The sequence below is a fragment of the Epinephelus fuscoguttatus genome, linkage group LG5 (assembly GCF_011397635.1).
Source record: "Epinephelus fuscoguttatus linkage group LG5, E.fuscoguttatus.final_Chr_v1".
NCBI lineage: Eukaryota > Metazoa > Chordata > Actinopteri > Perciformes > Serranidae > Epinephelus > Epinephelus fuscoguttatus.
The window spans coordinates 246859-271110 of NC_064756.1; the positions used below are offsets into that span (position 1 = coordinate 246859).

The 24252-nt window shown below is 46.2% G+C and overlaps 1 protein-coding gene across 1 annotated transcript; it reads right to left on the bottom strand.

The window, feature by feature from the left end:
- Positions 1-4303: 4303 nt before the first annotated feature.
- On the bottom strand, positions 4304-21968 carry rnf168 (ring finger protein 168). The gene is made up of 8 exons (XM_049576011.1): positions 21781-21968; positions 14502-14663; positions 10941-11142; positions 8186-8256; positions 7527-7682; positions 6970-7067; positions 6815-6890; positions 4304-5996 (listed from the first exon to the last, which is right to left on the bottom strand). Exons 2-8 carry the CDS (start codon positions 14634-14636, stop codon positions 5175-5177), a joined length of 1560 nt encoding a protein of 519 aa, XP_049431968.1. The 5' UTR covers positions 14637-14663; positions 21781-21968; the 3' UTR covers positions 4304-5174.
- Positions 21969-24252: the final 2284 nt, after the last annotated feature.

Consider the following 24252-nt stretch of genomic DNA (forward strand, 5'->3'; position numbering starts at 1 on the left):
AACAGCAGGACTCAGGCTGTATGTTCCAACAGCAGGACCCAGACTGTATGTTCTAACAGCAGGACTCAGGCTTCATGTTCTAACAGCAGGACTCAGGCTGTATGTTCTAACAGCAGGACTCAGACTGTATGTTCTAACAGCAGGACTCAGACTTCATGTTCTAACAGCAGGACTCAGACTGTATGTTCTAACAGCAGGACTCAGACTTCATGTTCTAACAGCAGGACTCAGACTTCATGTTCTAACAGCAGGACTCAGACTGTATGTTCTAACAGCAGGACTCAGGCTGTATGTTCTAACAGCAGGACTCAGGCTTCATGTTCTAACAGCAGGACTCAGACTGTATGTTCTAACAGCAGGACTAAGGCTGTATGTTCTAACAGCAGGACTCAGGCTTCATGTTCTAACAGCAGGACTCAGACTTCATGTTCTAACAGCAGGACTCAGGCTGTATGGTCTAACAGCAGGACCCAGACTGTATGTTCTAACAGCAGGACTCAGACTTCATGTTCTAACAGCAGGACTCAGGCTGTATGTTCTAACAGCAGGACTCAGGCTGTATGTTCTAACAGCAGGACTCAGGCTTCATGTTCTAACAGCAGGACTCAGACTTCATGTTCTAACAGCAGGACTTAGGCTTCATGTTCTAACAGCAGGACTCAGGCTGTATGTTCTAACAGCAGGACTCAGACTTCATGTTCTAACAGTAGGAGTCAGGCTTCATGTTCTAACAGCAGGACTCAGACTTCATGTTCTAACAGCAGGACTCAGGCTGTATGTTCTAACAGCAGGACTCAGACTTCATGTTCTAACAGCAGGACTCAGTCTTCATGTTCTAACAGCAGGACTCAGGCTGTATGTTCTAACAGCAGGACTCAGACTTCATGTTCTAACAGCAGGACTCAGGCTGTATGTTCTAACAGCAGGACTCAGACTTCATGTTCTGACAGCAGGACTCAGACTTCATGTTCTAACAGCAGGACTCAGGCTGTATGTTCTAACAGCAGGACTCAGGCTTCATGTTCTGACAGCAGGACTCAGGCTTCATGTTCTAACAGCAGGACTCAGACTTCATGTTCTTACAGCAGGACTCAGGCTTCATGTTCTAACAGCAGGACTCAGGCTGTATGTTCTAACAGCAGGACTCAGGCTTCATGTTCTAACAGCAGGACTCAGACTTCATGTTCTAACAGCAGGACTCAGGCTGTATGTTCTAACAGCAGGACTCAGGCTTCATGTTCTAACAGCAGGACTCAGACTTCATGTTCTAACAGCAGGACTCAGGCTGTATGTTCTAACAGCAGGACTCAGACTTCATGTTCTTACAACAGGACTCAGGCTTCATGTTCTAACAGCAGGACTCAGGCTTCATGTTCTAACAGCAGGACTCAGACTGTATGTTCTAACAGCAGGACTCAGACTTCATGTTCTAACAGCAGGACTCAGACTGTATGTTCTAACAGCAGGACTCAGACTTCATGTTCTAACAGCAGGACTCAGGCTGTATGTTCTAACAGCAGGACTCAGGCTGTATGTTCTAACAGCAGGACTCAGGCTGTATGTTCTAACAGCAGGACTCAGACTTCATGTTCTAACAGCAGGACTCAGTCTTCATGTTCTAAGAGCAGGACTCAGGCTGTATGTTCTAACAGCAGGACTCAGGCTTCATGTTCTAACAGCAGGACTCAGACTGTATGTTCTAACAGCAGGACTCAGGCTTCATGTTCTAACAGCAGGACTCAGACTGTATGTTCTAACAGCAGGACTCAGGCTTCATGTTCTAACAGCAGGACTCAGGCTGTATGTTCCAACAGCAGGACTCAGACTGTATGTTCTAACAGCAGGACTCAGACTGTATGTTCTAACAGCAGGACTCAGACTTCATGTTCTAACAGCAGGACTCAGGCTGTATGTTCTAACAGCAGGACTCAGACTGTATGTTCTAACAGCAGGACTCAGACTTCATGTTCTAACAGCAGGACTCAGGCTGTATGTTCTAACAGCAGGACTCAGACTTCATGTTCTAACAGCAGGACTCAGGCTTCATGTTCTAACAGCAGGACTCAGACTGTATGTTCTAACAGCAGGACTCAGACTTCATGTTCTAACAGCAGGACTCAGGCTATATGTTCTAACAGCAGGACTCAGACTGTATGTTCTAACAGCAGGACTCAGACTTCATGTTCTAACAGCAGGACTCAGGCTTCATGTTCTAACAGCAGGACCCAGGCTGTATGTTCTAACAGCAGGACCCAGGCTGTATGTTCTAACAGCAGGACTCAGGCTTCATGTTCTAACAGCAGGACTCAGGCTGTATGTTCTAACAGCAGGACCCAGGCTGTATGTTCTAACAGCAGGACTCAGGCTTCATGTTCTAACAGCAGGACTCAGGCTGTATGTTCTAACAGCAGGACTCAGGCTTCATGTTCTAACAGCAGGACTCAGGCTGTATGTTCTAACAGCAGGACTCAGGCTTCATGTTCTAACAGCAGGACTCAGACTGTATGTTCTAACAGCAGGACCCAGGCTGTATGTTCTAACAGCAGGACTCAGGCTGTATGTTCTAACAGCAGGACTCAGACTTCATGTTCTAACAGCAGGACTCAGACTGTATGTTCTAACAGCAGGACCCAGGCTGTATGTTCTAACAGCAGGACTCAGGCTGTATGTTCTAACAGCAGGACTCAGACTTCATGTTCTAACAGCAGGACTCAGGCTGTATGTTCTAACAGCAGGACTCAGACGTCATGTTCTAACAGCAGGACTCAGGCTTCATGTTCTAACAGCAGGACTCAGACTGTATGTTCTAACAGCAGGACTCAGACTTCATGTTCTAACAGCAGGACTCAGACTTCATGTTCTAACAGCAGGACTCAGACTGTATGTTCTAACAGCAGGACTCAGGCTGTATGTTCTAACAGCAGGACTCAGACTGTATGTTCTAACAGCAGGACTCAGACTTCATGTTCTAACAGCAGGACTCAGACTTCATGTTCTAACAGCAGGACTCAGACTGTATGTTCTAACAGCAGGACTCAGGCTGTATGTTCTAACAGCAGGACTCAGACTTCATGTTCTAACAGCAGGACTCAGACTGTATGCTCTAACAGCAGGACTCAGACTTCATGTTCTAACAGCAGGACTCAGACTGTATGTTCTGATAGCAGGACTCAGACTTCATGTTCTAACAGCAGGACTCAGACTGTATGTTCTAACAGCAGGACTCAGGCTGTATGTTCTAACAGCAGGACTCAGGCTGTATGTTCTAACAGCAGGACTCAGGCTGTATGTTCTAACAGCAGGACTAAGGCTGTATGTTCTAACAGCAGGACTCAGACTTCATGTTCTAACAGCAGGACTCAGACTTCATGTTCTAACAGCAGGACTCAGACTGTATGCTCTAACAGCAGGACTCAGACTTCATGTTCTAACAGCAGGACTCAGACTGTATGTTCTAACAGCAGGACTCAGACTTCATGTTCTAACAGCAGGACTCAGACTGTATGTTCTAACAGCAGGACTCAGACTTCATGTTCTAACAGCAGGACTCAGACTGTATGTTCTAACAGCAGGACTCAGACTTCATGTTCTAACAGCAGGACTCAGACTGTATGTTCTGATAGCAGGACTCAGACTTCATGTTCTAACAGCAGGACTCAGACTTCATGTTCTAACAGCAGGACTCAGGCTGTATTTTTACAGCTGTATATTTTGCTGAAATGTGAGTGATTTTCATGCCTGATGTGAGGACCTGTGAGGACCTGTGAGGACATATGAGAACCTGTGAGGACCTGCAAGGACATGTGAGGACCTGTGAGGACATGTGAGGACATGCGAGGACATATGAGAACCTGTGAGGACATGTGAGGACCTGGGAGGGCATGTGGGGACATGTAAGGACCTGTGAGGATATGTGAGGTCCTGTGAGGACATGTGAGGACATATGAGAACCTGTGAGGACCCGTGAGGACATGTGAGGACCTGGGAGGGCATGTGGGGACATGTAAGGACCTGTGAGGATATGTGAGGACATATGAGAACCTGTGAGGACATATGAAAACCTGTGAGGACCTGTGAGGACATGTGAGGACCTGGGAGGGCATGTGGGGACATGTAAGGACCTGTGAGGATATGTGAGGTCCTGTGAGGACATGTGAGGACATATGAGAACCTGTGAGGACATATGAAAACCTGTGAGGACCTGTGAGGACATGTGAGGACCTGGGAGGGCATGTGGGGACATGTAAGGACCTGTGAGGATATGTGAGGTCCTGTGAGACTCAGCTCAGCCTGGACTGAATCTTAGAGTGACATCAGTGAATCTTTCTGCTCCAAAACTTTATTTGAAACAACTTGTTTACAAAAAATAAACATTTAAACCAAAAAGTGTGTCAGCTTCAGAGGACGCAGTGTCTCTGCTTCCTGTTTGGACAAACACAGACATCCCCTGGTGGATACCAGTATGAGGACAGTTTGTCTTTGTCTCTGTTTCAACACAAAACTGCTCCATCAGAAATGTTTTATGACATCACACCAGTGTCAGTGTTGATGAAGTTCATGACCATGTCCGCCATGAACTGTAATGTGAGACAGGAGGGACAGTTCAGATGTCCACATACTGTTGTCCTCGTAGTGTCTCCATGGTAATAAAAAATAAGGCAGGGCTGAAGAGCTTCGTTACAGTTTGACTAAAATAAAGAGCAGGTTTGATTAACGGGTCTGTGTCTGCTGACAGAGGGACAGGCTGAGGACAGATTGAGGGACAGACACACAGGGGACAGGCAGAGGGACAGACAGAGACACAGATGGACAGGCAGAGTGACAAACACAGAGGGGACAGACAGAGACACAGAGAGGGGACAGGCAGAGGGACACAGAGGCACAGACAGAGGGACCGACACAGAAGGACAGACACCGAGGGACGGACAGAGGGACGGACAGAGGGACACACAGGGGGACAGACGGAGACACCCAGAGGGACAGACACACAGAGGGACAGACACAGAAGGACAGACAGAGGGACACACAGATGGAGACACACAGAGAGACAGACAGAGACATAGATAGACACACAGACAGAGACACACAGAGGGACAGACTGAGGGACAGACACACAGAGAGACCGACACAGACAGGCAGAGGGACATACAGGGACACAGGAGGACACAGAGGGTTCAGCTGATCAGGCTAGAGAACATCTCAGTCAGAGTGGCCTGTTTGCTGCCTCTGCTGGAGGAGGTGGAGGAGGTCCTTGAGGAGGAGGTGGAGGGGGTGGAGGAGGTCTTAGAGGAGGAGGTGGAGGAGGTCTTAGAGGAGGAGGTGGAGGCGGTCCTTGAGGAGGAGGTGGAGGAGGGGGTGGGGGTCGTTGTAGAGGAGGTGGTCTTAGAGGAGGAGGTGGAGGAGGTCCTTGAGGAGGAGGTGGAGGAGGGGGTGGGGGTCGTTGTAGAGGAGGTGGTCTTAGAGGAGGGGGTGGAGGTCCTTGTGGAGGGGGAGGTGGAGCAGGTCTTAGAGGAGGAGGTTGGGGAGGTCCTTGAGGAGGAGGTGGCCTCCACCTTCCCCCGGCTGTTTGGGCGGAGCAGGTAGGGGTCGGAGGAGTCTTTGCGTCGGTCGGTGGCTCTCTGCTTCTCCTCCTGGTCCAACTCCTTCTGCAGGAGCAGAGCAAGACGCCGGTCGTCCTCCTCCTGCTGACGTCTCCTCAGCTGCTCCACCTCCCACTCAGAGACCCCCTGAAGGACCTCCACCTGCAGAGAGGAGGAGGAGGAGGAGGAGGAGGAGGGCGAGAGGAGCGAGCCTCGTTTGGTGACCGTCTCCTCCTCGTCCTCTATCATGTCCAGCTCAGAGCTCTTCCTCTTGTCTCCAGTCACGTGACTCCTGTGTGTCCCTGGGTGGAGCTGGTCGTCCACGGAGACAGACGGAGGTTCTGATCTGTCCCTTTGAGGACCATAATAGTCCAGGTTAGGGAGGGGACGCTCCACCTGAGACACCATTATGTTCTCCTGAAAGACAGACATTCAGACCAACTTTACTTATACAGGAGACACATCAACAACCACAGCTAAAGACACTGTCCTGTCTGTCCCCATACCATCTGTCCTGTCTGTACTCAGTCTGTCCCCACACTGCCTGTCCTGTCCCCATACCCTCTGTCTGTCTCCAGACTGTCTGTCCTCTGTCCCCATACCCTCTGTCTGTTCTCAGTCCCTCTGTCTGTCCTTTGAGCCTCTATCCTCTGACCCTTGATCTGTCCCCTGACCCTCTGTCCTCTGACCCTCTGTCTGTCCTTTGAGCCTCTGTCCTCTGACCCTCTGTCCTCTGACCCTCGATCTGTCCCCTGACCCTCTGTTCCCTGACCCTCTGTCCTCTGACCCTCTGTCTGTCCCCTGACCCTCGATCTGTCCCCTGACCCTCTGTTCCCTGACCCTATGTCCTCTGACCCTCTGTCTGTCCCCTGACCCTCTGTCCTCTGACCCTCGATCTGTCCCCTGACCCTCTGTCCCCTGACCCTCTGTCCTCTGACCCTCTGTCTGTCCCCTGACCCTCTGTCCCCTGACCCTCTGTCCTCTGACCCTCGATCTGTCCCCTGACCCTCTGTTCCCTGACCCTCTGTCCTCTGACCCTCTGTCTGTCCCCTGACCCTCGATCTGTCCCCTGACCCTCTGTTCCCTGACCCTCTGTTCCCTGACCCTCTGTCCTCTGACCCTCTGTCTGTCCCCTGACCCTCTGTCCTCTGACCCTCTGTCTGTCCCCTGACCCTCTGTCCTTAGACGTGTTCAGTTATGACAAGTGTGATCAAACACGTTTGGATCAAACTGACCTTGTTGGACACGAAGCTGCAGCGAGAGGACAGGGACGAGGACGAGCTGTTGTTGGAGGGAAGAGGACACAAGAACCTGAAACACACAAAAAACTCATCATCATCATCATCATCATCATCACCATCATCACTGGTCTGTCCTCAGATGGACATACTTGTCCATCTGTCCCCCGCTGACATCCTTCTTCTTCTTCTTTTTTGCTGGAGTGACGTCAGCGGCACCGAGGTTGTCCTGGGAGACGGGATTCGAGTTCTGCGGGAGGACATTAAACAGTGAGGACAGGCAGCGTCCCTCAGAGGACATGAAGGGTTAGACATTAAACAGTGAGGACAGACAGCGTCCCTCAAAGGACATGAAGGGTTAGACATTAAACAGTGAGGACAGACAGCGTCCCTCAGAGGACATGAGGGACGACTGATCTACAGACGGACATTTTGTCTTCAGCAGCTGAGATGGTGGAAAAAAGGTTCAGTGTGTGAACATGTGAATGTGATGTGAAGTGTTTAAGAGCTCTGACTGGAGCGGTGGACGTCAGCAGGTCGACCATGGTGGACTCTAACGTTAAGTCTTGACCTCTGACCCAGAGTGTTTGTGTCCTGTTCATTGTGTCCTCACTGGGACATGACGTCACTGCCAAACTAACCCTCAGAGTGTCTGTGTGAGGTCATGTGACAAGTTGTACGTGTGATGTCATAACGTCCAGACACTGACCAGCTGGTTACTCAGCAGTCTGGCGAGCCTCTCGTCATCTTCACGCCTCCTCCTCTCCTCCTGCAGAAGCTCCTCCTCCTCAGCCAGCAGTCTCTGGATGTACTCCTCACTGGCCCTCTGCTCCTCCTCCTCCATCGCTCGCTTCTCCTCTGTCAGCTGACAGCCGTAAACATAAACGAGTGTAAACAACAATCAGTGGTTATGTTAATGAGCCAATCTTCATCAGACCGATAAACATAAGTGAGAACATTTATCTCACATTTATCACACAACATTTATGTCACATTTTTCTCACATTTATCACACAACATTTATTACACATTGATCACAGCGTTTACATCACAGCATCATCGACCACAAATGTCATAGAGCTCCTTCCTGTTTACTGACACACGCCACCAGCTGTCTCAGCTACACAGCGGTATATTAAAGACAATCAACACTGATCTGTCGCCCAGCACCAGGAGAGTAAATCACCACGTTAATCATCGTATGATGTATGATTTCTGTCAGACAGACCTTTCTGTCAGAGAGACCCTTCTGACAGATATCTTATTATTTGAACTTTACTTAATATCAGTATTATCACCCTGTTTACCAACGTGACAGCAATAACACTGACATCATCATCATCATTGTAACAAGGAGACCGAACTTACTTTAGTCACCTGGTCCTCATATTCTCTCTTCAGCTCTCCAGGCTGACTGACTCTGGGAAAACACACAGACACTACACACACACACACACACACACAGTCATGTTTCATATACAGTGTCTGATTGGTGGTTCTGATGATGTCACTGTAATCAATAAACAGATTAATGATATCAGCTTTTATCATCAGGATCAATGAGGTTAAACTGAACGAACCAACTTCCTGTTTCAGTCAGACGCCATCTCCACAGTCAGACTGAACCTGAACCTGCTCCTGACGATACTGATATAGACTCCGTCTGTCAGGGGGCGGAGCTTCTCTGTCTTCATTCATGTCTTATTACTGCCTATCACTAAGCTCCGCCCCCAGAGAGTCTGTGTCCACTGTCACTGTGTGTTCCCTCCAATCACAGCTGGATGTGTCCTGCCTGATGACAACTACTGCTGCTACACATATACGGTCATATAAGAATATATTTATAAAACATTTATACTGTCAAGCATTATCATTATTATTATTACTATCATTATTATTACTATTATTATTGCTGTTATTACTTTTATTATCATTATTATTGCTGTTATTACTATTATCAAAATCATTATTACTATTATTGTTACTGTTATTACTATTAATATTGTGTTATTATTATTACTACTACTATTATTATTATTATTACTATTAATATTTTGCTATTATTACTACTATTATTATTACTATTATCATTACTATTACTATATCATTATTATTATTGTTACTATTATTATTACTATTAATATTATTATTATCACTGTATGCTGTTGTTGTTGTTGTTATTGCCATGTGTCTCTGTCACATTGTAATTTGTGATTTTCTCGTGCTCGTCTCGTACTCGTCGTCTTCCGCTTATCCGGGTCCGAGTCGCGGGGGCAGCAGCCTCAGCAGAGAAGCCCAGACAGTCTTCTCCCCAGCCACTTCCATCAGCTCTTCTGAGGGAACCCCGAGGCGTTCCCAGGCCAGCCGGGCAATGTAATCCCTCCAGCGTGTCCTGGGGCGGCCCCGAGGTCTCCTCCCGGTTGGACATGCCCGAAACACCTCCCAAGGGAGGCGTCCGGGAGGCATCCTTACCAGATGCCCGAACCACCTCAACTGGCTCCTCTCGATGTGGAGAAGCAGTGGCTCTACTCCGAGTCCCTCCCGGATGTCCGAGCTCCTCACCCTATCCCTAAGGCTGAGCCCAGCCACCCTGCGGAGGAAACTCATTTCAGCCGCTTGTACCCGCAATCTCGTTCTTTCGGTCACTACCCAGAGCTCATGACCATAGGTCGCCCGACAATGTCCCCAGTTGACGTCAGCAGCTCCCCGCCCCCACTGTAAACAATGTGAGCAAGTTGCCGCCTTCCCCCCCGAGGCGCCGGACGGTTTGCCAGAACCTCTTTGGAGCCAATCAACAGTCTTTCTCCATGGCCTCACCGAACTCCTCCCACGTCCGAGTTTTTGCCTCCGCGACCGCCACTGCTGCGCTCCACTTGGCCCGCTGGTACCCGTCAGCTGCTTCTGGAGACCCACAGACCAACCATGCCCTGTAGGCCTCCTTCTTCAGCCTGACGGCTCCACCCCACCCAGGTTTGGGGGTTACTGCCGCGACTGTGGCCACAGCTCGCAACAGCCGCCTCGACAATGGCAGAGCGGAACAAGGCCCATTCGGACTCAATGTCCCCCTCTGCCCTCAGGACGTGGTCGAAGCTCTCCCGGAGGTGGGAGTTGAAGATCATCTGGACAGGTTCTTCCGCCAGACGTTCCCAGCAGACCCTCACTGCTTGTTTGGGCCTGCCAGGTCTGCGCGGCGTCCTCCCCTGCCATCTGATCCAACTCACCACCAGGTGGTGATCAGTTGACAGGTCTGCTCCTCTCTTCACCCGAGTGTCCAGAACATATGGCCGCAGGTCAAATGATACGACTACAAAGTCAATCATTGACCTGCGACCTAGGCTGTCCTGGTGCCACGTGCACCGATGGACATCCTTATGTTTGAACATGGTGTTAGTTATGGCCAAACTGCGACCCGCACAGAAGTCCAATAACTGAACACCACTCGGGTTCAGATCGGACAGATCGTTCCCAATCATGCCCCTCCAGGTCCTGCTGTCATTGCCCACGTGAGCATTGAAGTCCCCCAGCAGAACAATGGAGTCCCCGGTCGGGGCACTGTCCAGGGACTCCAAAAAGGGCGGGTACTCTGAACTGCTGTTTGGCGCATAAGCGCAGACAACAGTCAGGACCCGTTCCCCAACCCGAAGGCGCAGGGAAGCAACCCTTTCGTCTACTGGGGTAAACCCCAACGTACAGGCAGAGAGACTGGGGGCTATCAGAAAGCCCACCCTGGCCCTCTGCCTCTCACCCGGAGCAACTCCAGCAAAGGACAGAGTCCAACCCTTCTCAAGGACTTGGGTTCCAGAGCCGGAACTATGTGTCGAGGTGAGACCGACTATATCTAGCCGGTAGTGCTCAACCTCTTCCACAAGCTCTGGCTCCTTCCCATGGGCGAAGGCCCGGCCTCCAGGCACTCGCCCATGGGCCCCAGCCCCAGGCCTGGCTCCAGGGCGGGGCCCCGGTAACCCTCCAGGCCGGGTACGCCAGCTCTTGTTAATTTCAATCATGAAGGGTCTTTTGTGATTTTGGTCTTTATAAATAAAGCTTAATGGAACGACCCTAAATAAACACAAAGCTTCACACATGCAGATAGTAACAGTATTATGGGATGTGTGTGTGCTGATACCTCCAGGGTCATCCTCGGTGATGGTGTCCTGCCCACTAAGGCGGCGCTGACACTGCAGAGGGAAGGCAGTCTGAATGTGCGTCCACAGCTGCTGGTCGACCAGCGTGTTGTTCCTGCTGTTCAGACGAGCCCACGTGGAAACTCTCTTCCTGCACATCGGGCAGCACAGCGTGGCCTTATCAACCGTCTCCAGGAAACACTCCTGATGATGATACATCCCATAATATATCTGATACCATCAGTACTACAGGAAACACTCCTGATGATGATGATCAATCAATCAGTCAAATTTATTTATAAAGCCCAATATCACAAATCAAAATTTGCCTCACAGGGCTTTACAGCATACGACATCCCTCTGTCCTTATGACCCTCACAGCTGATCAGGAAAAACTCCCCATGCCAGAAGAAAGTAATCAATTAACTAAACTCCATAACTGCCTTAAAGACATAAAAACTTGGATGAGCACCAACTTCCTGATGTTAAATTCAGACAAAAGTGAAGTTATTGTTCTTGGCCCCAAACAACTCAGAGACTCTTTATCTGATGACATAGTTTCTCTAGATGGCATTGCTCTGGCCTCTAGCACTACCGTAAGAAACCTCGGAGTAACATTTGATCAAGATTTGTCTTTTAATTCTCATTTAAAACAAACCTCACGGACTGCATTTTTTCATCTGCGTAATATTGTGAAAATTAGGCCTATCCTGACCTGAAAAGATGCAGAAAAATTGGTCCACGCTTTTGTTACCTCAAGGCTGGATTACTGTAACTCTCTATTATCAGGTAGCTCTAGTAAGTCCTTAAAAACTCTCCAGCTAATTCAGAATGCAGCAGCACGTGTACTAACAGGAACTAAGAAACGAGATCATATTTCTCCTGTTTTAGCTTCTCTGCACTGGCTCCCTGTAAAATCCAGAATTGAATTTAAAATCCTACTGTTAACTTATAAAGCTCTAAATGGTCAAGCTCCGTCATATCTTAGAGAGCTCATAGTGTCATATTATCCCACCAGAACACTGCGCTCTGAGAACGCAGGGTTACTCGTGGTCCCTAAAGTCTCCAAAAGTAGATCAGGAGCCAGAGCCTTCAGCTATCAGGCTCCTCTCCTGTGGAATCATCTTCCTGTTACGGTCCGGGAGGCAGACACCGTCTCCACATTTAAGACTAGACTTAAGACTTTCCTCTTTGATAAAGCTTATAGTTAGGGCTGGCTCAGGCTTGCCCTGTACCAGCCCCTAGTTAGGCTGACTTAGGCCTAGTCTGCCGGAGGACCCCCCTATAATACACCGGGCACCTTCTCTCCTTTTCTCTCTCTCTCTATCTCTCTCCCTCTGTCTCTCTCTCTCTCTCCCCCCATCAGTACTACAGGAAACACTCATGATGATGTTGATGGTGATGATACATCCCATAATATATCTAGCGGGGCTGTGAGTTAATGAAGGGCGGGGCTGTGAGTTAATGAAGAGCGGGACCAGTGTTTCCCACAGGATTTCGGAAAACTATTGGGTTAAGGTAACCCAATAGGTAAAATCATCAGGTTTTGAAAAAGTATTGCAATTTAATTTTGTCTTTAATGTTATTATCTTATATTATCTTTGTAATATGATTATCTTATATAATGTTATTACTACCCTCAAACATTCTCCAGGTCCTCTGTAACTCTGCAGGACTTATTTCCACCCTGCCCAGCAGCAGTACCGTGGCGAATGGTCCCTAACTGCGGGGAGAACGGAGCAGGCTTCCCCAGAGGTCCGCCGCTTTTACCGGTCCCTCTTCTCCACACTTTGGGCTCTAGTTTCGCAGACCGGGTGAGGCAGGGGCACAGCGCACCTGTGCTTCGCCAACTGGGTGTGGCCAGGCGGATTTTGCAAGTTTGGCAAACCGTGCGCGCTGGCGCAGCTACTCCTGTTTCCCACCTCCGTCCCTCCTACCTGCGCAAGTCAGAAAGAGGGAGGAGAGAAGGCGTGGAGTGGGTTTTACACACATCACACCAATCAAATGAGCCCCTCTCCTCACCCTTAAATGCGGCGCACGAAGTCGTAATGAGGTCCAAGCTCGCAGTGTCCGAATATACTGAACTGCGAGCAGACCTCCACGGGCTGATGATGCAAAGGTAGCCTGGGAGGAGGTCACCACAATTGTAAATCAATGTTGCGTTTCTCTCGTGCGTGCTCTCTCTCTTTCTCTCTCGCAGTCTCACTCTGTTTCTTTTCTTTTGACTTTTCTAAGATGACAGATGCTGAATATATACTCCCTATCTGATGCTGTGGCTGTTTGTGGTTGGCTGAAAGGGATGTGAACTCATTAGTTTGCAGCTGTATAATCAAATCAGGTTGGGTTTCCATTACGCGTGCCAAACGTGCCAATCCCCTTTGATCTGACATCAGATGTGACGGGACAGTCGATATAGAGATACATGTATGTGCTGATTGCAGATAGTTGCATTGAATAGTGGTTTTTGGGTATTTATTGCATCGTTAATGTGCCTGACATTCTGGAAACCTGCCTGTGAGGTTTTGGTGACATGTGCGCACTGTCCGCCGGTCAGCCGAACTTCCACTTACACCGGCTGCGCTCCGCCTGCGCTGACAGTAGACCTGGTTTCAGCTGGCGAGCTTTTAGCGCACCTTCGGCGAAGCCTTTTGGCACGAAACTGTCACTGCGCCAAGCTGGATCTGTCGACACCTCCCCCTGCTGCGCCACCACACCCATCTCAGCGCACCTCGGTCTGCCAAACTACCAAACTGAGTGTGCCTCGGGTTGCGCTGCTTGAAACTAGCTCTGCGCGGGGTTCGCCACCCTGCGCTGCACCGGGAAACTAGAGCCCTTTGACTTATTTCCACCCAGCCAACAGTGGGACTTATATTCATTGTGCCGACAGTGGCTTGGAAAACCGCCCATGTCACATGGGGAAGAGGGAAGGCGGCTGGAGTTCCTTCAACATTTGCGGTTAGATTATCATATATTTTTATTATCAAAAATACAGGCTGCTTCGGCTGATTTTTTTTATGCGCACATGTGCCCCTAAATATTTTACACACGTATTTTTAGTCGAGTGAAACGCTCCCACTGCTCTGGCATCTGGGATCTGACAGCCTGAGCACATGGGCACAAAACGCTACGGTGTTCGAGATATTATTTATATCATGAGAAGTCAATACTTTCGGCAGCCTAAATCTTTTATTTAAAAACTATGGCGGGTCAAATTAAACTATGGCGGGCCGCCATAGTTTCGTTAATTAATGGGAAACACTGGCGGGACTGTGAGTTAATGAAGGGCGGGGCTGTTGATGCTTTATGTAACCCAATTTGACCCTATATCAATATAAACAGTGTGGAAATCCATACGTCGCCCAGCCCTACTCAGATTGGCTCTGACGAGGCTGACACTCTTCTTCTTCTCTGAACGTGGCACCCTGGACTCCTCTACCCTAACCCTAGCCCTCCTCTTCCTGTGACATCACAACCTTCAAAACACACCTGTCATTAAACAAGACTGCAGGAGTGTGTGTGTTACTCTGTTAGTGTTAGTGTGTGATTGTGTTAGCGTGTGTTACCTTGCAGAAGGTGTGTGTGCAGGGCAGCGTCACTGGCTCCATGAAGATCTCCAGACACACCGGACAACGACAGTCGTCCAGAGACAGCTCCCTCCCTTTGCTCCTCCCACCTCCTCTGTCTGACACCGGCGCCATCTCTTCTTCTTCTGTGGTTGTTAACGACTATGCAGGGGAGGAGTCAGTGAAATAAACATTTCGTCACAGTGAGCTCTAACAGCTAAGGGGTATTCCATAAAGAGGGTTTAGTGAAAACTCTGAGCGTGTTAACCCTGAGATGAGGGAAACTCTGAGCGTGTTAACCCTGAGATGAGGGAAACTCTGAGTATGTTAACCCTGAGATGAGGGAAACTCTGAATATGTTAACCCTGAGATGAGGGACACTCTGAGTGTGTTAACCCTGAGATGAGGGAAACTCTGAGTATGTTAACCCTGAGATGAGGGACACTCTGAGTGTGTTAACCCTGAGATGAGGGAAACTCTGAGTATGTTAACCCTGAGATGAGGGACACTCTGAGTATGTTAACCCTGAGATGAGGGAAACTCTGAGCGTGTTAACCCTGAGATGAGGGAAACTCTGAATATGTTAACCCTGAGATGAGGGAAACTCTGAGCGTGTTAACCCTGAGATGAGGGACACTCTGAGTGTGTTAACCCTGAGATGAGGGAAACTCTGAGTATGTTAACCCTGAGATGAGGGAAACTCTGAGCGTGTTAACCCTGAGATGAGGGAAACTCTGAGTATGTTAACCCTGAGATGAGGGACACTCTGAGTGTGTTAACCCTGAGATGAGGGAAACTCTGAATGTGTTAACCCTGAGATGAGGGAAACTCTGAGCGTGTTAACCCTGAGATGAGGGACACTCTGAGTGTGTTAACCCTGAGATGAGGGAAACTCTGAATATGTTAACCCTGAGATGAGGGACACTCTGAGCGTGTTAACCCTGAGATGAGGGAAACTCTGAGTGTGTTAACCCTGAGATGAGGGAAACTCTGAATATGTTAACCCTGAGATGAGGGACACTCTGAGCGTGTTAACCCTGAGATGAGGGAAACTCTGAGCGTGTTAACCCTGAGATGAGGGAAACTCTGAGTATGTTAACCCTGAGATGAGGGACACTCTGAGCGTGTTAACCCTGAGATGAGGGACACTCTGAATATGTTAACCCTGAGATGAGGGAAACTCTGAATATGTTAACCCTGAGATGAGGGAAACTCTGAGCGTGTTAACCCTGAGATGAGGGACACTCTGAGTGTGTTAACCCTGAGATGAGGGAAACTCTGGGTTTTCAGCTCCAGACAGAGAGGTAAGTCAAACTCTGAGTCAATCACCATGGCAACTGACTCTGTGAACCTAACCTGCTCGCTGACAGGTTTTCTATAAGACACCCTGAGTTCACCCTGTCTCCTCCCTACTGCTGAGCCTGAAGCAAGCTGGCAGACACACATGGGTTGTTCATATGTAGGAAATCTGATCGATCTATCGCTCCTTCAGCAAAAGACTGATTCACCCAAAGTGTGTGAAGGAACGCTATCACAGGTCCTTCCTGCTTGCTGCTTTCAGGCTACATAACCAGCACTGCTCACAGTAGACTGCACCATGGACACTTTATTGACACTATGGACACTTTATTGACACTATGGACACTTTATGGACACCACAGTTGTCTGCTGTTTTGCACATACAATCACTTGCACTAGATGTGCTCCCTTTATCCACTGCTCAGTTTTTGCTCATTTTCATTCACTGCTGCTCATTATTATCCACTTCCTATTATTTTCATTATTATTATTATTATTATTATTATTATTGTTATTTATCGCCGTCTCATATTTTTTTTACTTATTTGCATGCCTAGTTATTTAAGTTTTTTAAGTTTAATTTTGAATTCTTTAATCTGACTCTTTTTCCTTGACTGCTGTAACACTAGAATTTCTCAATTATGGGATCAATAAAGGTGTATCTTATCTTATCTTGATATCGAGGCAGAATTAATTCACAATGCTTTACGCCGGGAGAGGATCTTCAGACTAGGGCTGACCCAAAACATTTGAAGCTTCGAAGCTTTGTTCAATTGCACGGGATTTGATTGTGAAAAAAAAAATCGAAGCTTCTGCACTTTTTTTTCCATTTTTTGGGGGGAGGCCTTAAACGCAACACTAACCCCCACCAGTCCGATACTGACAACGAGCGCACTCAGAGCTGGCAGACATGTCCAAGAGGTCATCAGATGTGTTAGGCGTATAAGAGTTCATGTTCCAGTTCCACTTTGTGTTTTTAATTGATTGTTTTTCGGATTGATTGACAAATAAAGGCCGGCCCCATTAGGCCGTGTAAAGGAGTCATCCAGTCTGATTTTTGCATGAATTGCCTAAAAATGTTTCACAGTAAATCAGAGAACGGGGATATTATTGCCACTGGTTATTTGAAATGGATAAAGGTATTTTTTACTGGTGAGTTAAGGGAGAATAGCCTATATATCATGTAATTAAAAAAGAAAAAAATCTGCGACAAGGAAATAGAAAGCCCGACGCACAATGGAGACCTGCTATTATCCTGCTTGAACACAGACAACTAAATTCTTTCAACAATGTGACTCAAAATAATGATAAAATAGATTTTATTGATGTAAAATATGTATTTTCCAGTTCCAACGGTCTGCTCTGAGTCTGGTGTCAGAGACACTTCTGATGCTCTGAGTTGCGCATCTGTTTGATTGTGCTGCAGTGTGCACAGAGGGTTTGAATTTAGTGTTCAATGAAAAGTTAAACACTACTTTTCACCGACCATTAGTGGTTTTTCGTTTGTGAATATTTTTATCTTAATTCTAGTGTTGGAAGAAACTACGTTTTCGCCATAATTTTTTATGTCGTCGAATGCTTCAAGTTAAATTTGTTCTGAGCTTCGAAGCTTCGAATGTCAATAAATGGAGTCGAAGGTCAGCCCTACTTCAGACCCCATTTAGATGTGCTCTCTTGGGTATGATAGTTTTTAAGGATTCAAATTTCAAATAAATCATCAACCATCTATATGTGCTTAAAACAGCAGCTGAAATTACCAAGGATTCTTTTTTTTTTTTTTTTTGGGGGGGGGGGGGGGCAGTAAGCGTAAAAGGGGGAGAGAGACAGAGGGAGTGACATGCAGCAAGGTGCCACAGACTGGAGTCGAACCCGCTATGCCTACTACTACTACTACTACGCCACCAGCATCCCGTCAAATAAGATCCTGCTTGCTAAATTTCCCATGCTGCCTCTCTCCTTGGCAGCTTTAGTGCTTTTACTTTGTGTAGCGGGGTTCTTCCGGGAAAAATATGGCGTAGTCGGGAAGATACGTTTTAAAGTGTTTATTCCACCAAACCAACCAAAACAGTGAAAAAAATAAGTACAAAGTAACAACAAAATATTTACAAAAAGGCACCCTGGGTTCAGAGTTCTTCAGTAACCCAAATTACAGCTGGACCACCGGCCGAAAAACAAGGACAATCGTCCAAAAACACACTCACTCAATACTTTCTCTTGTTGTCAAACTCCTGCCATGTACCACCAACTCTCCACACCAACATGGACAAGATGGCTGCCTTATAAATCATAAGCCCCTCCCACTGGGCATGACAGAAAAAGAATAATTAACTTTGAAATCAGTGTTTCCCTACAAATAGAAACAACCAAAAATGTATTGACAAATAGTTAAATACAGAGAAATACCTCCTTTAAATACTCACTGTTCAACATGTCAACATTCAGTCTCCAATACTGCAAAATAAACATAATTAGTGCAAACACACATTTAAATTAATCAGGTGACCATTTTCCTGCTACGTCCCCTTTAAACCCCAGGAACTCGATATGCCCCTGTTTGGCGGATTCGGCGTCTAACAGAGGGCAGCAGGGAGGACAAGCTGGCGTCTGCGGTGAGTGTCTATGTGATATGGATGGGTATGAACAGGCGTGCAGAACAGCGAGCGTGCACCCTCGTGCGAACTACAGAACTGTGGGGCAACTGATGAAATATATGCTCATATTCTATCTCTCCATTCATGAGCACCTCCAAGTCCACAGGTGTAAAATAAGTTGATCGCTTTTTCTCTCTGGTTGCCATGGTGATTCGAGGTATCAGGGCTCCACTGGTGATGGCTTTTTATTGTGGTTGTGCACGTGCTTAACTCAAGGTGTACCTACTCAGAGGTGACTGAACTAATTCAAATCAGCTGTTCTGGAACCGGATACTCAGAGTTTCCCAGATCAGGGTAAGGAAGGAAGGAAGGAAGGAAGTTTTACTGGCATTGTGCTTCCACAACGAAATTTAGTTGGTACACTCTCAGCGGCAAGACACAGACATATTCAAAACTGAAAAAAAAAATAAAATAAAATACAATGCAACAACATGGACACAAACTGTATAAAATGGCAGCAATAAATGATATAAAAATAGTAGATAAAATAAATAGATAAGAGCAGTAGCTGTATAAAGTGCATTTTTGGAGTTAAAATATTGCAGATATTGTACACGATAATACATTCAGCCCATGTCATTGATTGTCAAAAAGTGCGGGGGGGAGGAGGGGAGGGGTGATGGAGGCTACAGCTCCGGGGAAAAAGCTGTTCCTCAACCTGGTGGTCCGCGTTCTTAAAGTGTGGTACCTCCTTCCTGATGGTAGGGGAACAAACAGAGGATGTCCCGGGTGAGTTTGGTCTGTGCTGATGGATCTTGCCTTCCTCTGCAGGCGGTCAGCATAAACCGAGTCAAGGTCTGGGAGGGCAACTCCCACAATCCTCTGGGCTGTCCTTATAACCCGGAATAGGGCCCTCCTGTTTTCCACTGTGCAGCTTCCATACCACACTGTGCAGGACTGACAGGCGATGCTCTCTATTGTGCTCCTGTGGAAGTTTATGAATAGTTGTGGGGGTAGACCAGCCTGTTTTAGTTTTTGTAAAAAGTAGAGCCTCTGCTGGGCTCTGTTCACCAGGCTGGAGGTTTTCAGTGTCCACGTCAAGTCCTCTGTTATGTGGATTCCCAGGAATTAGATGGACTCCACCCTCTCCACCTCTTCTCCATTGATGAAGCGAGGGTACTGTGTGGTCCTCTTGGACCTCCTGAAGTCCATGATGACCTCTTTTGTTTTGGTGGTGTTTAAGACCAGGTTGTTGTCCAAACACCACTCAGCCAGATGTTGGACCTCCTGTCTGTAGTGGGTCTCATTGTTGTCACTCTCAGTCAGCACTGTAGCCAGGCTGAGAGTCAGAGCTCTATTGAGCCTTGTATTCCTTTAGCCCTTAGCAGTAATGATTTTATGAGCTTTTTTAATGACAAAATTCTAACTATTAGAGGCAAAATTCATGACCTCCTGTCCTCAGATAGTACCTATCTAACCTCAAACACAGCTGTAAGACCTAATATATATTTAGATTGCTTCTCCCCAATTTCTTTTCAAGAATTGACCGCAGTGATTTCTTCATCTAAATCATCAACGTGTCTCTTAGACCCCATCCCAACTAGGCTACTTAAGGAGGTCTTTCCTTTAGTTAACACTCATATATTAGATATGATCAATATATCCTTATTAACAGGCTATGTACCACAGTCTTTTAAAGTAGCTGTAATTAAACCTCTACTAAAAAAGCCCACCCTGGATCCAGAGGTGTTAGCCAACTATAGACCAATATCTAATCTTCCCTTTATGTCAAAGATCCTTGAGAAAGTAGTCGCAGACCAGCTGTGTCATTTTCTCCATGATAATAATCTATTTGAGGAATTTCAGTCAGGATTTAGAGTGCATCATAGCACTGAGACAGCACTAGTTAAAATTACAAATGACCTTCTGATTGCTTCAGACAAAGGACTCGTCTCTGTACTTGTTTTATTAGATCTTAGTGCGGCGTTTGACACAACTGACCATCAAATTCTACTGCAGAGACTGGATCACTTAATTGGCCTAAAAGGTTCTGCACTAAGCTGGTTTAAATCTTATTTATCTGATCGTTTTCAGTTTGTTCACGTTCATAATGAATCATCCTTATAGCATTGTTACCATATTTGAAGATGTCATTGCAAACATTAACACAATTATGCCCCAGTAGATAATTAATGCTTTTATTAAGATTTCTGACATTTTTTGGCACATTTGTGTACTTAGATTTAAGCGGGCACGTTACTCAGGAAGGACAGTTTGGTACTTTTGAGCTCAATAGCTCCTTAAATTTTCATTTCTTATAGTGAATACTCATATGAGTAAGTGAAGAGGGGAGAGTTGAGTAACGTAATGTAGTGTTTTGAAATATTTATATATTTTTAACATTATAAATATGTTTTGGACACCAGACATGCCACATCTTTGACCTGACACCAGTCGTTGTTTATGCAGATACACACTCCTCCTCCCCTACTCTTACCGGAGTCTGCAGTCCCGTCGGCTCGGTAGACAGTGTGGCCTGCTAGTTCGATAGCCCCGTCAGGAACGGTGCTATCCAGCCAAGTCTCTGTAAATACCGTCACACAGCTGCCCATGTTGTGTCAAGTCAAGTCAGAGTTCAGGATTAGACTCAGAGTTTGATCACATCTGACATGTGATGAATCTCTCTGAGCTTCAGTCTGAGTCTGAGCGGCGAGGTCAGGGACACGGTCACAATCTGATCGATAAAAGTCTGAGTGTAAATATGACTGTGGTCAATAAAGTTGTAAACAGATTGTAAAACAGAAACAAAGTGATGAGCTCAATGTTTTATTTATGTTTACATCATGTTTGTGTTTCCTGTTTACAGTTCAATCAGATTCATTCTGTGATCACTGATCTATAATCAATAATATCTGAGTTACAACATGTGGAGGTTTGATATCAACCAGAACCAGTTCTAACGTTGTCTCAACGCTCTGTCTGATGACGAAAACAACATGGAGCTGATGTTTATCAAAACACACCAACATGTTTATGTCACACACCTGTGAGTCAAACTGCTTGTTTATACTGAACACAACCAAACAAACAACACTTTCCATGGGTAGCGTTAAATCACAGCAGGGGAACTTTGAGCTAAGTAGCTGCTAACGCTAGCTCGTTACGGTTTCTATTGCGAGTCATCGGAAGTCCCGACAGGTAAACAGGGACACGTAAACACTGATAACCAGTACTGCTGGAGTGAAACGGTAACACTCACCTGCGGTCCGTTTACCTGGATGGTTAAAGCTAACGCTAAAGTTAGCCTCTGAGCTAAGGTCAGACCGTGGCAGGCCGCTGTGTTTGTGTTGTTAGCGGCTAACAGTTAGCACATTAGAGCTTCAGCTTACCTGCAGAAACTGTCGGTTAACCGGAGCGTTCACCGGGAGCTTTAACCGGAACCGTAAGGCCTCACGGAGACTGACCGGAACTTGACCAGAGACCGTTGTAGTGTTAACAACGCATAACGTTCAGCTGTGTGCATCAGGTCCCGCGTGAACCTACTGTTGATACACTGCGCCTGCGCAAAAAAACGGTGTGCCACTTTGCAGCATATACGTAGACGCCGCATCGAGCGCTGAGCCGTACGTCAACGTCGCCGCCATATTGGATGTGGCAAGGCTGCGCTGTAAACTAATACAAGTGAATGGACTTAATTTCATAAAGAGATTTACGTTAATGCTTCTCGTTTATTCATTCACACACACACTAATATACTTGGGAAACAATTAGCACCAAAAACAATGTGTTTGATCTTCTGAGATGGCTAAGATAAGAACTTTATTGATCCCACACAGGCATGGGTGCAGATCTGATGACAAGTTTGGGGGGGACACAATCAGTTGTTGTTTTTTTTTAATTGCACGCGTGCAAATCATGCCCACAGAGCGCTTGAGATTGCCAGCATATTTCACGATTTCATAGAGGCTCATCACCATCACGAAGTCATTCAAAAAGCACTACAAAGAGAATCATATGCTTACCTTTACTGTTTATTTCTCTTAAACAGCCAGTAGTACATGGAACCAGCCATCACCCTCCTTTTCACTGCTTCGCTGTTAGTTAATGCTACTTCTAGTTTCAGGGTCTCAGGCATGTTATGTCCACTCACGTTCTCATCTCTCGCCTCTCACGGATTCCCATTTCTCCTCATCATCTTCCCTTTCTCCCAGTATATAGGACTACTGTATACATTTGTTCAATTTCAATCATTTAAGCTATTTAGAATTGGGGGGGGACAATTTGTGCTTTTCAGAATTTGGGGGGGACATGGCAGTGGTCCTGCCAGATGCCTCCTGCTGCTGCTGCTGCCATCATTAGTCATTAGTCATACTTCTTCTGTTATTATACACATATGACTATTGTCACACATGTATACTGCCAGATATTAATACATACTTTCAACATATTGTACCGCAGTAGCCAGAACTATAATATTATTACTTTCAATAATGTTGTTGTAAGCTACTGTCATTACCTGCATATCTCTCTCTCTCTCTCTCTCTCTGTCTCATTGTGTCATGTGGATTACTGTTAATTTATCATGTTGATCTGTTCTGTACGACATCTATTGCACGTCTGTCCGTCCTGGAAGAGGGATCCCTCCTCAGTTGCTCTTCCTGAGGTTTCTACTGTTTTTTTTCCCCGTTAAAGGGTTTTTTGGGGAGTTTTTCCTGATCAGCTGTGAGGGTCATAAGGACAGAGGGTCCTTAGGACTGACTGATATACACACACATATATATACACTGTATAAACACAATATACACAATACAAAACATAGTATAGCATATTAATAAATGTATTAATATATTTTAATAAAGAATAAGCTTGATTGTTGATTGAGTTTATTTCTCACACACACTCTCTTTTATACCCACAGCCATCAGACTTAATAATTCTTTGTTAAACAGATGATCTTACAGACTTCTTTGAAATTTCCTTTGGGGATTAATAAAGTTGTTGTTATTCTTGTTACACTGACTGCTGTGATCCCCCAAAAGTAGTAAAAAAACATTTTCAGTAATTACATAAACACTGAAATTAATTTTGGTATTTATATATGTATATATATATATATATATATATATATATATATATTGGTATTATAACTCTGAAAGTGGGACTGTGGTCAAGATCATTTGAAAAAGATACAGAAGGATGAGCAGCAGGGGATATTTGCAGCACAGCTGGTGGAAAAGTGAATATGTGCACAAAGGTGTGCTATACATAACATGCTATACTGTGTTTATACAGTATATATATATATACATACAGTACAGGCCAAAAGTTTGGACACACCTTCTCATTCAATGCGTTTTCTTTATTTTCATGACTATTTACATTGTAGATTCTCACTGAAGGCATCAAAACTATGAATGAACACATGTGGAGTTATGTACTTAACAAAAAGGTGAAATAACTGAAAACATGTTTTATATTCTAGTTTCTTCAAAATAGCCACCCTTTGCTCTGATTACTGCTTTGCACACTCTTGGCATTCTCTCCATGAGCTTCAAGAGGTAGTCACCTGAAATGGTTTCCACTTCACAGGTGTGCCTTATCAGGGTTAATTAGTGGAATTTCTTGCTTTATCAATGGGGTTGGGACCATCAGTTGTGTTGTGCAGAAGTCAGGTTAATACACAGCCGACAGCCCTATTGGACAACTGTTAAAATTCATATTATGGCAAGAACCAATCAGCTAACTAAAGAAAAGCAGTGGCCATCATTACTTTAAGAAATGAAGGTCAGTCAGTCGGAAAATTGCAAAAACTTTAAATGTGTCCCCAAGTGGAGTCATAAAAACCATCAAGCGCTACATGA

What these genes read in the sequence shown, in the direction of transcription:
- rnf168 (XM_049576011.1), bottom strand. Translation starts at nt 14,636, where the DNA reads ATGGCGCCGGTGTCAGACAGAGGAGGTGGGAGGAGCAAAGGGAGGGAG. An exon ending in GCACACACACCTTCTGCAAG is followed by an intron (nt 11,143 to 14,501) that starts GTAACACACGCT and finishes TATCATCATCAG; the next exon opens with GAGTGTTTCCTGGAGACGGT. An exon ending in CACCGAGGATGACCCTGGAG is followed by an intron (nt 8,257 to 10,940) that starts GTATCAGCACAC and finishes GTGTGTGTGTAG; the next exon opens with TGTCTGTGTGTTTTCCCAGA.